The sequence below is a fragment of the Geotrypetes seraphini genome, chromosome 9 (assembly GCF_902459505.1).
Source record: "Geotrypetes seraphini chromosome 9, aGeoSer1.1, whole genome shotgun sequence".
Classification (NCBI taxonomy): Eukaryota; Metazoa; Chordata; class Amphibia; order Gymnophiona; family Dermophiidae; genus Geotrypetes; species Geotrypetes seraphini.
The window spans coordinates 14,753,327-14,766,212 of record NC_047092.1 but is presented as its reverse complement, the minus strand read 5'-3'; the positions used below and the strand labels follow the sequence as shown (position 1 = coordinate 14,766,212).

At 43.9% G+C, this 12,886-nt stretch overlaps 1 protein-coding gene across 1 annotated transcript in view; it reads right to left on the bottom strand.

Moving 5' to 3' along the window:
* Positions 1-12,886, bottom strand: part of LOC117366868 (collagen alpha-1(VII) chain-like) — a 311,407-nt gene that overhangs the window by 273,674 nt on the left and 24,847 nt on the right. The window contains exons 4-7 of the mRNA XM_033958833.1: positions 8,795-8,954; positions 6,036-6,129; positions 1,998-2,171; positions 1,351-1,511 (exon numbers count right to left, since the gene is read on the bottom strand). Coding sequence (XP_033814724.1) covers positions 1,351-1,511; positions 1,998-2,171; positions 6,036-6,129; positions 8,795-8,954 — 589 coding nt within the window. The remainder of the gene's footprint in view (positions 1-1,350; positions 1,512-1,997; positions 2,172-6,035; positions 6,130-8,794; positions 8,955-12,886) is intronic.

The window sequence follows — 12,886 nt, the reverse complement described above, 5'->3', positions numbered from 1 at the left end:
ATCGACAATCTCCTTTGCAAATCAACCTTCCAGTCATCCATAGGAAAAAAAGAATGGAATATCGTCAGCATCAAAACGATAACTGACCTTCAGTTCCTGAAAAACCTTCCCCAAAGACGCTATATAGAGGTTAAGCAGTAGAGTGGAGAGTGCAGGACACCCTTATGTATGGATACTGTGCCTTATACTTGACCATTGCTGCTAACTCGGATTACACGATCTTGAAAATACGAGGAATCCTCCGATCCCCATCATCATCATCATCAACAGGTCCCATTTTATGAATACAACCTGCCCCCTCTTTTACGAACGCAGAGTCCGGGTTTTAGAATTCCTATGAGCGTTGGAGCAGTTACCGGCGCTAAAACCCACGCTATGCATTCTCAAAAGAGGGGGCTAGTCACTAATAACGGAGGTTAACATTAAAGTAACACTTCTTAACAATAACCCATGTTGATAACTTCCTCATTTAATTTCTCAAATATTCATGTTGGCTACCGTAAACATTGTTTAGGGCAGGGGTGTCAAAGTCCTTCCTCGAGGGCCGCAATCCAGTCGGGTTTTCAGGATTTCCCCAATGAATATGCATGACATCTATTTGCATGCACTGCTTTCATGGCATGCTAATAGATCTCGTGCATATTCATTGGAGAAATCCTGAAAACCCGACTGGATTGCGGCCCTCGAGGAGGGACTTTGACACCCCTGGTTTAGGGTCTTTGAGCCTGAATTCTATTGTAGCTGGTTGTTAATATTTATTCCTTGATGCTCTATCTTGAGAGAATCTACAGAACTAACCTTGGTCAGATCTAGTTACTTCATTTCATTTTCTCTTCCTCCCCATTTTAAGGCACCACCAAGAAATAACTCTCAGTGGTCCCTGGGGCTCTTTTCACTTGCATTCATAGAATAATAATGACTTTTATTCTTATATACCGCCCTATCATAAGTTCTAAGCAGTTTATATCCAAGAAGACTGTACATTCAGTGAAATATAAAGATTTTGAAGGGGATGCATCCAATCTCATTTTATCCATTTATCAAATAAGTAGGTTTTTAACAACTTCCTAATAATAATAGGATTGGGCTTGTGGTATAAGAGTACTTAACCAGCTTGAAAAGAAAAAGGTTTCTCCAAAAATCTCTTAAATCGACAGGCTTTTAAGGTCGGATACGTAAACATAGGACTATTTCGAGTGTTCCTGGATTTATGCAAGTGTAGCTGAGAGGATAACTATCCTGGAGCCAGTCCATACAACGCTTTAAAGCAAATACATCCAAATTTAAACAAAACTCTTGACTCAAATGTTAACCCGTAAAGACGCTGATAATATGGGCTCACATGATCACCTGTTTCTGCTGCTCATTAGTCAGCTGCCCCGTAGAGGATAGGGAATCCAGCGCTATGTGATACCCCGTCACGCCCCCTGTTGCAGGAGTCCAGGTCAAGCGGAGGGAGCTGTAGCTCTGCTCACTCACAATCAAGTCCCTGGGGCCAACGATCTTCTCCTCTGAGAAGGAAACAACAGCAAAGCCGGTGAACAGTGAAATCATTTTTCGCCACAAGTCAAGAAGGAGCATGCGTTATACATTGCCACTGCAACAGACCACCAGACTCAATGAGGTAAAGCTGTTGAAGTCAAAGAGCCCGATTCTGGAAGCAGTGCCTGCCGTGTCCAGAATCACATAAGCGCCTAAAATGTAGGCCAGCATTCTAAAGGCCTACATTTAAGGTGCCGGTCTCATGCCTGTGGAGGCACATAGGGATGCCTACGGCCTCTTCCGGTGCAAGCCACACCCATGCCAGCCTTAGGCATCTGTAGGCGTCCCTATGTACCTCAGTAGGTGCAAGACCGGCACCTAAGAATAGCACCTGCATTACAAGAAAACGAACTGTGTGTCCCGATTGGTTCATTAGATGGCAGTAGGACACCTACCGCCACCTAACTTTGGGACACCGTTTGGCGAATTTAGCCCAAAGTGTCCCTCAGACTCACTGTCCACGGTCTCCTTAATTGGTCTTGGAGGTTCGGATGCAGTAAAACAGATCCTTCGTGAGATTTTGGGTATCAAGGTGCTGAGGAGCTTGAAATCTTCCACGTAAAGTATGTGCTCTCCGTACGGGTCAGAGACGATGGCCTTCAGTTCTTTCTTATCAGCATTTTTAATTCCTAAAAACCAAGGAGGACAGAACGTTTCACTGTCGGGCACTCATGTAACTGCCACTTTCTACTCTGTGAGGACCAGAAGAGAAGAGCAGATGGAGCTGCAAGGCTGATTTGAAGTGCATTTACGGAGCTCTCAGGACTAGATGAGGTGCTACAGGACTGGACTGAGGTACATTGGGAGAGGTACTGCAGCTCCAGAGTGAAATGTTCCAGATTTGTGTATGTGGGGGTTTTTTTTTTTAGATTTGTGACTTCTTAGAGTATCCAGATTTTTGTGACAAATATCTGGACTCATGGCCCCGCTCCCCCAGGCCCGCCCTGTTCTGCCCGGCCCCACCCCATTCCGCCTGAGTCACGCCCCATTCTGTCTCCAACCCCGCCTCCCTCAACCTGTTTGCTCGTCGGGACAGCATGTGCGCATGAGCTGGTGTGACGCGATGACATTGCGCGCAAACACGTGACATCACCGTGTTGTATCCATGCATGCATAGATGCCGTCCCGACATTGCTCGTCGTTAGAAGCTTTTCAAAACCCAGACCAAAGTGCCGGGTTTTGAAAAGCCGCCCGGACCCCCGGACATGTCCTCAAAAAGGACGACATGTTCAGGGAAATCTTGACGTCTAGTAATTCTAGTGACTTCCGAAGTAGGTATTTCTTGCTGAAACACGGCTTCATATCACATCCATCTGTAAAGCTTGTTTGTATTTGTGTGTATGCCTAATGGCAGAACTTTGTTGTCTGGTCAATTTTAACCTGTTGGTATTTGTTTAACAAATTTCTGTACTGTATATGTTTTTGATTGACCCTCTGGTGTCCTCTTCTCACCATTTCATGATAATACCATTGGTCTACCACTACTCCATCTCCATCTTTTTCTTCTTTAAACATTTATATATTACACAAGCTACTATACACAAAAATGCATCGCAAGCTTCCTTCACACACTACACAATAGAGAATGACACGGTGAGCGATTCCCGCGGGGAGCCGCGGTCTGCTGCGGTTTGTCCGCGGGCTATGGAGACTCTCCAGCCGAATCGCTGCAGGCACGGGAACAAAAGTTTTCACCACCCGCAAGAACGGTGAAAAGATTTGTCCCCGCAGGCAAATTTACCCCCTTCATTGTGACCCGCGAAACCGCGATTTACCGTGCCTGATCCTTTGTTTCTTCCGGCGGCCATGCTGTCTCCTCCATTCCAGCACTCCATCGCCACGTTGACTCCGCCCCCTTTTAATGTGCTGGCTCCTGATCAGTCACCTCTTCCTGCTCAAGCAGTGAGGGGACCAATCGCTACTGCCACACATGATTTGAAAACCCCATTTAATGGGTTGTAGTGGCGCAGCAGTAGCGATTGGGATTTTGGAAAGGAGCTGCGAGGGCTGGAGTCGCTGCTGCCTGCTTGGACTGGAGTCGCTGCTGCCTGCTTGGACCGTAGTCACCGCGGACTTGGAGCTGAAACCGTTTTAGAACTCGTTGTAAGAGGTAAGGTCCTTCTGCTTGCCTGCCCGCCCAGGGTTCCCGAGGGGAGAGGAGGGGAGGGAGGAGTTCGGTTCGGTTCAGTTGAGCTGCTCTTGCAACACGGAGATGGTTTTTGATTTTTTTTTTAATCTGCTAGTTTAAATCTGCTAGTACAGGTTGTGTTTTGTTTCTGTATAGTTAAGTAAGTTGTAAAGTTGTAAAGAATGTTTCCTTTATATAAGAAATAAATTACATTACATTACATTTATACATTAATAAAGATAAGTATACAAAATCATACCTGTTTGAGGCTTTTATGGATGCTGCGGTGACGGTGACGGGGCGGTGAATGGGATGGCAGTGGCGGTGACGGGGCGGTGAAAGGGGGGGCGGTGACGGTGACGGGGCGGTGCAGAGGATGGTGGGCCGGGGACGGTACAGTGACGGGGAAAGATTTTTTCCCCGTGTCATTCTCTACTACACAACTCTCTTTTCAGCTAACCAATCAGTCAGGCTTTACAGGCCTTTAAACAGTCTTCCAACTATATTCAACCATGTTACAGAATCGTTTCAACCCAACACAGCACCAAACAAAACAAGTCATCGGAAAATGATATCACGCTCTAAAAATAGAACAATCTAAAACATATTTATAAAACAAACAGAATACAATTACACACTTTGCTGAGAGCTGTGAAGTTACCCAATTCCAGGAAGGAGATTTTAAGCCAGTTCTAGATTTCGAACTATCCTATCTTGATGCATTATGGAACTATACTGCTTTGAGAATTAAGTTTATTGTCTATTGATACTTAACTTCTGGAAGTCAATTTGGAGCAAAATTAATTTGGTTTTAGGTGTCTCTATCCCATTGTCATATGATGTGATTTTATTTTGAACATCGTCGAAACCTGAAAGTCCAATTGACAGAAATAAAGATAGACTTCTTCTTATAATGACTGAGGTGGCCATACAATTAATAACTAGGAATTGAAAAAATTGGGATAGATTTAATTTTTAATTTGTGGGATAGATTTAATTTTTAATTTTCCCCCTCCCCAGAAAAAAATCGCGATTATGTGAAATCGCGAGTGCAGAAACCGCGAATGGGGAGGGGGACGTGTACTGTCCAGATGAAGCTAAATGCATCTAAAGCTAAACTTCTGTGGTTAGGTCCAAAATTGGATCATCTTCCCTCCACTGTACTTTTGGATTCTGGAGCCTCCCTACAAATTGAGTTCTCCTCTAAGATTTTGGGAATACTTTTTGATTCTTCTCTTACTTTTAAGGATCAAATAAACTCTCTGGTTAAGAAATGTTTTTTCAGCTTACGAATGTTGAGGAAGCTCTCCTTGCCCCGGCGACCCCCCCCTCCCCGCTGCTACATGAATGGGCCAGGAGGGAGCCCAAACCCTCCTGGCCCCGGCGACCCCCTACCCCTACCCCCCACTACAATATGGGCAGGAGAGATCCCAGGCCCTCCTGCCCTCGACGGAACCCCTCTCCCCCCAACAATCACCCCCCCAGAACCCCCAATCACCCCCCCAGCCGACCCACGACCCCCCCGGCCGACCCCACGACCCCTCTACCCCCACCCCCCTTCCCCGTACCTTTTTTTAAGTTGGCCGGACAGACGGGAGCCAAACCCGCCCGTCCGGCAGGCAGCCACCAGCAGAATGGGGCCGGATTGGCCCAGCCGTCCCAAAGGCCCGCCCACAGGTGGGGCCTAAGGCGCCTGGGCCAATCAGAATAGACCCGGGAACCTTAGGCCCCTCCTGGGGGTGGGGCCTGAGGCACATGGGCCGGGTTGGGACACTTTCCCTGCTTCTGCGTTGAACTTTTAAGGACTTAGGCCAAAAGGGGACTTAGACGCTTTTTTTGATTATGCCCCTCCACAACATAACATATAATATATACCACTCGATATAGGAGATGCATTAGCATGAATTTTGTCACCGTGTCATTCTCTAATAAGTGACTAACTGTCAATTATTTTTCCAACTAAGGGAGCAATGCATCTTTGGTGACCTTAAGTGATAGGTGATATTTTAAAATATGGTTGAAGTTATATAAAATACTGAAAAAAGAAAAAAGTAACTTTTTTGGCCAATGACTGGAGCATGGAGCAGTAAAAACTACGCTGATCATTCAGTCTATGATAAGACTATGCGTAGGCTCCAATTCTGAGGCCTTTTTTCCTGAATGGATAGTAGTTATTGTATAGAGTAGAACACTGCTGATGCACCTCCTATATTGAGTGGTATATATTATATGTTATGTTATAGTGTCTATATGGACCACTCAGGGTGATAACACTTTAGGTCTGATGAAATAAAGCAATACTAGTTCCTTGATATCTGAAAAGCATTTCCTTAGAGAGTGGTAACATTTTTGACTGATGACATACCCACAGCAAACACCGTGACTCCTCTGTCTTGCAGAAACATGGCTTTTTCCTCTACTGCATCCACAGATTTTCCATCGGTTATTAAAATGACTATCTGCCAAGAAGGAACAAACAAACCAAAACTGCAGATATGTACAACGGTGTAGGCAAAATTTATTGTGACAAACAAATTATATCTAAAAACCTTTTTACCAAACATGGGACCCAACACGGTCCATGTTTCGGATAACCTTCATCAGGGATCCATGGTAGAAAAGGGAAGAAAATAAAACAAAATGTAGTCACTAAGGAACCCGGTTTTCCATCTTAAGGTTTTCTACTAACTTAGTTTTCTTGTGGGTTTAGGGTACTTTATCTTTTACCCTTGGTTTCTAAGAGTGAGTGAGAGAAAAGAGGCCATATCGTACCATCTGATCCAGTTCTGACCTGGATTTGTATTTCTGATTTTCTCTGAGAAATCAAGAGGAGCAGCGGAGAAGGTAGTAGGGTGCTTACATTGTAATAATGCGCTTTATAGAAACCCTCAAGCACATGCCTTCATCACATATCAGTAAGAAGCAGAATGTTAATTCAAGTACACCAAGTTTTATCTTGCAACCTTGTGAACTGCTGATCTTTGAGATTAGGCCGGAGGCAGGCCTGGCTTTGATTAACTTTTATCAAGACTAGTGTATACTGAGACTGTGGGGCCCTCTGACGGAAGATTATTACATGATCTCAAAGAGGTTAAGGGCTAGATTCACTAAGCAAACCGACTGTGTACCGATCGGTTTGCGACCCCCTTTGCGACCCGATTTTACTCCGGCCCAATTCACTTACTTCTCTGTCGATCCGATTCCAATCCGCGCATGCAAATGAGGGGAACAGCATGCAAAGTCGGCAGGGACGCGATTCACAACACAAATTTCGCGATCCGACTGGGCTGGCCGATCAACCCAAGAAGCGACTGCTGGGGACCAGTCACAAACGTCCTTTCCGACTCTCCAGCTCCGTTGCCACTCTGCTCTCTGCACGCCCTGCTCTCTGCTACCCCGAATCTCTCCTGCCCGCTGCCCTGCTCTCCCCTGAATCACTGCCTGAATCTCTCCTGCCTGCCACCCTACTTTCCCCCGAATCTCTCCTGCCCTTCCCCGTACAGCGAGCCCTTGGTTTTAACCCATGGGTTTGAAGCGGGTTAAAACCATAGGCTCGCTGGGCTAAAAAGTAAAGTTTAAAAAAAAAAAAAGTCGTAGCTCGGATGGTCTGCGCAAGCGTCGGGATCGCACACTAGCGATCCATGCCGGCAGAAGGGGGCGTTTCTACGATCGCCCCCATTTGAATATTAGTAGTTGAAGAATCCATCGGACCTGCCCGGATCGGACACGGATCGGTCACGATCAGGCAGGTTAGTGAATCTAGCCCTAAATCGGGGCCCAACCAGATAGGCAGGTCTGGCTACACCCTTGCTCCAGGTCTGTTATTTCTCCAAAGCCTTGTTAAACTAAAGGCTTTAACGCCTGTTTAAATTTACAATAACAGAATTCTATCGGCAGATAAAGGTGGAAGGAATTCCAAAGTGAAAGAACAAGAAAGAAGAAAATTGTCCGATACAATGGCTTCATTATAGCATCTTGAAACAGGGGGGGGACCACTGACAATGATTCTCATGTTGCGAATGAAAGGGCCTAGAAAAATATATTGAAATAAAGTGATTGAATAGATAAAAAGTATGGCCAGTAAAAAAGCCTTGTGAATGAGAAGTAGTGCTTGGAACAGTATTATAAAGCTCACCAGAAGCTAGGAAGCTTTGGCCAACAGTAGAGTCATATGATTGAACTTGGGCACATGATATAAGAATCTCGTTTACTACTGAACCCCATGGTCTTAATGGACTTATAGTGGGAAGCATTTTTTTTACAAGTTTTGCATAGATGCAGGAGTTCCGTTGCTTTAACCCTTTCAGGACCATAAGGATCGTAGGCCAATTTTTGTGGTTTTGACGACATTTTTATGGTAAAAAGGGCTTGCAGATGCCAAAAAATTGATTTTTTTTGTGAAATATCATTATTTTTATTTAAAAAAATCACACTTCTGGCTTATGGACCGTGTGGCAAGTGAATCTTCTCGTCAATCTGGCAACGACGCTAATGAATGAATGTCGGAACCAGTTTGTTTACATAAAGGCAGTATCCTATGGAATCCGTACATATCAAATTTAGAACTGTAGACTATCCCAATCAAAATTTATAGGATTTTAAAGTTATGGGACAAATATGTCCCTTGGTCCTGAAAGGGTTAAGAGAGCGTTATTTTGTGATTAGTTGAGGTTGCGTTTGGTGCCTTGAAGTCACTCCACCATCTTGAACTAGTGTTGTGGATTGTTTGCCCCTTTCTCCCGTAGCAGCGCCTAAGTGAAACGAGTGGCCCTCGTCAAGAATAAGAGATATTAAGACTGTTGACGATTTGGAAGAAGATAAGTACTGATGTTTTGCACACCTACAGCTTTTCCTCTTTATTGGAGCTGTGAATAATTACAGCTTTATCTTTGAGAACATTTATATAAAGAAATTAGAATTTAACATTGTGCAGCCAATGCAGGAGTGGTGACTCGCGTTTGAGCGGGTTTTTTTTGCCTTTATTTCTAGCCAGTTCTGTTTTTGGGGAGCACTTGGTTTGGGGGTTTTTTCTCTGAATTTTCCGAGGTTTTTTTTTTCTAGCTGCTCAAATGGAAAGGAACATCACATTCTCACATCACAATGCTTTATATAGTGTCAGCCTACCTTTGCTGCATCTTCTCTGGACCTGGAAGGACCAAATGTTGTCTCCGCTAGAAATGCCAGGGCCTCTCCAGTTTTTGTGTTTCCCCCTTTGTATGAAATGTCTCCGACAGCCTGCTGTAGATCTTCAGTGGAGACGTAATCTGACAACTCAATGCTCATCCTGAAAACAAACAAGAGCCTGCTGAATGAATAGTTAGATCACAATTTCCCAACCCTATCTTTGAGCCGCACTTAACCAATCTGATTTTCAGGATATCCATTATGAATACGGATAAATGTGGAGACCCTCTTTTATGCCAACAGAACAAAAAGAGGTATGGGAAGAGACTGGAAGACCTAAATATGTAGACTCTGGAGGAGAGGCTGGACAGGGGAGACATGATACAGATGTTTAAATACTTGAAAGGTATTAATATAGAACCAAATATTTTCCATAGAAGTGAAAATGCTAAAACTAGAGGGCACAACTTGAGGTTGCCAGGAGGAAGACTCAGGAGCAATGTTAGGAAATTCTTTTTCACGGAGAGGGTGGTAGATGCCTGGTAGAAAGGAAAACGGTGATGGAATTCAAAAAAGTGTGGGATAAACATAGAGGATCTCTAATTAGAAAACAAACAATGTAAATTGAAGAGCTAAGAGTTAAGGCCGGTACTGTCAGACTTGCATGCTCTGTGCCCCATATGTGGTGATTTAGTATAGAATGGGTAGGGGAGGGCAGCAATGGGAACTCCACTGACTCGGAACATGAGGATATTACTGGCCAGACTTTATGGTAGATATCCTACAAACAGGATGGTTGGATAGGCTGGAGTGAGCTTGGACGGCAACTTCGGCATTTGGAACCTAGGACAATACCAGGTGGACTTTACAGTCTATGACCCAGAAATATCAAAGAAGAGACAAGTTCATCTAATCATGTTTTTTTAATGGGTATAGCTAATGGGCAGACTGGATGGGCCATTTAGGTCTTTATTTGCCGACATTTACTATGTTATCAGGCAGAAACCCAAAGAGTAGCAACATTCCAGAGCTGAGATTGTGATGTCATAATGCCTCATTCCACCAATGCCTAAGAACCAGCCTCAACAGTGATGTCACAATGGCTTGATTAGATGGCAACTTCAGCATTTGGAACCTAGGACAATACCAGGTGGACTTTACAGTCTATGGCCCAGAAATATCAAAGAAGAGACAAGTTAATTTAATCATGTATTTTTTAATGAGTATAACTAATGGGCAGACTGGATGGGCCATTTAGGTCTTTATTTGCCGACATTTACTATGTTATCAGGCAGAAACCCAAAGAGTAGCAACATTCCAGAGCTGAGATTGTGATGTCATAATGCCTCATTCCACCAATGCCGAAGAACCAGCCTCAACAGTGATGTCACAATGGCTTGATTAGATGGCAACTTCAGCATTTGGAATCTTGGGCAATACCAGGTGGACTTTACAGTCTACGGCCCAGAAAGATCAAAGAAGAGACAAGTTCATCTAATCATGTTTTTTTAATGGGCAGACTGGATGGACAGTCTTTATCTGCCGTCATTTACTATGTTACTATGCAAATTCATCTCATGCATATTCATTGTAGCAGTTTAAAAGCCCAATTGCCTAAGTCTGCCTCCAGGACAGGGTAGAAAACATTTCTAGAGAATGTTCATAAAATTATTTTAGGATAGACCCATGCTATAAGTGTATAAATGAATAGGTTTAATTATATGACATGGGGAGAGTGTGGCGCAGTGGTTAAAGCTACAGCCTCAGCACCCTGGAGTTGTGGGTTCAAACTCACACTGCTCCGTGTGACCTTGGGTAAGTCACTTAATCCCCCATTGCCCCCACGTACATTAGATAGATTGTGAGCCCACCAGGACAGAAAGGGAAAATGCTGGAGTACCTGAATAATCTCATGTAAACGTTTCTGAGCTCTCCTGGGAGAATGGTATAGAAAATTGAATAAATAAATAATATCTCAACTATGTCATTGGTGTATACAGAGAAAAACAGAAGAGAAGAAATTCTCCGCAGAACATGACTCAACACGATTCGTGTTTCGGCCAGAGGCCTGCATCAGGAGTCAGAAACGTAGAATTAATTGGTGATATCTCAAGCTGGTTTAATCACAATTTTGAGTGGATATGAAATCTCAGCGGTCACACAGTAGCAGCACTCAGACAAGTCTAAATAATTGAATGATCAGCATCAAGCTTTTGAAATTTTTTGCTGCAGCATGGAAAAGGAATTCAAGGCCACTGGCTGTGTCTGAACTAAAATCTGAAGAAAGTGCTAAGGCAGCCCAGAGATTTTAATGTAGTCAATATACCGACCATCAACGTATATCTAGCCGGTTTACAATGCTAAAAGGTTAAAATAATAATTATAGGTGGGGGAAGAGTAAACATTAAAAAGACAATTTACAAATACAAACATGAACTTGAGGGTAAAAAGGGGAAAGGGGGGGGGTCAATAATTACATCATTAAAAAACAAAGTTAAAAGAAAAAGGAGGAGGGCGATATAACATTAGGAATAGGGATTGCTTCTTAAAAGCGGTTGATGATAGTCTGTATAAGAGTTGCCATACTGGAACAGACTGCAGGTCCATCAAGCCCAGTATCCTGTTTTCAACAGTGGCCAACCCTGGTCCCAAGTACCAGGCAGAAACCCAAAGAGTAGCAACATTCCAGAGCTGAGATTCTGATGTCATAATGCCTCATTCCACCAATGCCTAAGAGCCAGTGATGTCACAATGGCTTGATTTTCCTTTACTTGGCTCTCATAAGAACATAAGAATTGTTGTACTGGGACAGACTGAAGGTCCATCAAGCCCAGTATCCTGTTTCCAGCAGTGGCCAACCCAGGTCCCAAGTACCTGGCAGAAACCCAAAGAGTAGCAACATTTCAGAGCTGAGATTGTGATGTCATAATGCCTCATTCCACCAATGCCTAAGAGCCAGTGATGTCACAATGGCTTGATTTTCCTTTACTTGGCTCTCATAAGAACATAAGAATTGCTGTACTGGGACAGACCGAAGGTCCATCAAGCCCAGTATCCTGTTTCCAACAGTGGCCAACCCAGGTTCCAAGTACCTGGCAGAAACCCAAAGAGTAGCAGCATTTCAGAGCTGAGATTCTGATGTCATAATGCCTCATTCTACCAATGCCTAAGAGCCAACCTCACCAGTGATGTCACAAAGGCTTGATTGTCCTATACTTGGTTCACATAAGAACTGCCACACTGGGACAGACCAAAGGTCCATCAAGCCCAGTATCCTGTTTCCAGCAGTGGCCAACCCAGGTCCCAAGTACCTGTCAAGATCTCAAAGAATAAAACAGATTTTATGCTGCTTATCCTAGGAATAAGCAGTGGATTTTCTGATTGCTGAAAGAGCATATGTGAAACTGGCTTTTAATTAATTGGGCCTAAAAGGGGGTTATAAATTAATTGAATCATGTTGATTATGATTAATAAGATGAATGTGTTCCTGTGCTCCGTCCTCAATAGAACTCTCTACCCCTTCCTTTCACGGTTTGCAAACTCTCTCAGCACTTCTCCTTACCGTAATGTAGAGAACAGCTGACAGACCCAGGTATCTTCCAGCATTTCAAAAGTACAGATGACAGTCAATAGAGTCTCACTAGCTCTTTTCATTGCTTGTCCTCAGGGTGCAGGGTGTGTTTTGGGGAATAAAGTTCTGAGTGTTACATATAATTCCATTACACATACTGCATATTTGTTCCCCATGCACCTCCTATAGGGGACAGTTGCCCTGTGAGCGATCCCTGCATTCTAATTACCCACCTCAATATGCTTACAATGCCACAAGTGACATCACATGTGGCACCAGCCAATCAAATAAGTGTGTCATGAGGACTCTGTAGGTTGTGATGCCATTTACGAAACCAGCCGAAGAATTATCCAAATATGCAATTTGTACACGATCCTTTACTGTAACATAATCCGAGGGCAAGGCGTGGCTTCCGCCATGTCTATCTCGTTAGCAGAATTATGGGCCTTTCCTCTAAGAACTTGTCCAAACCTTTCTTAAACCTAGCTGCGTTAACCACTGTTAACTGTCCACAAATAGTC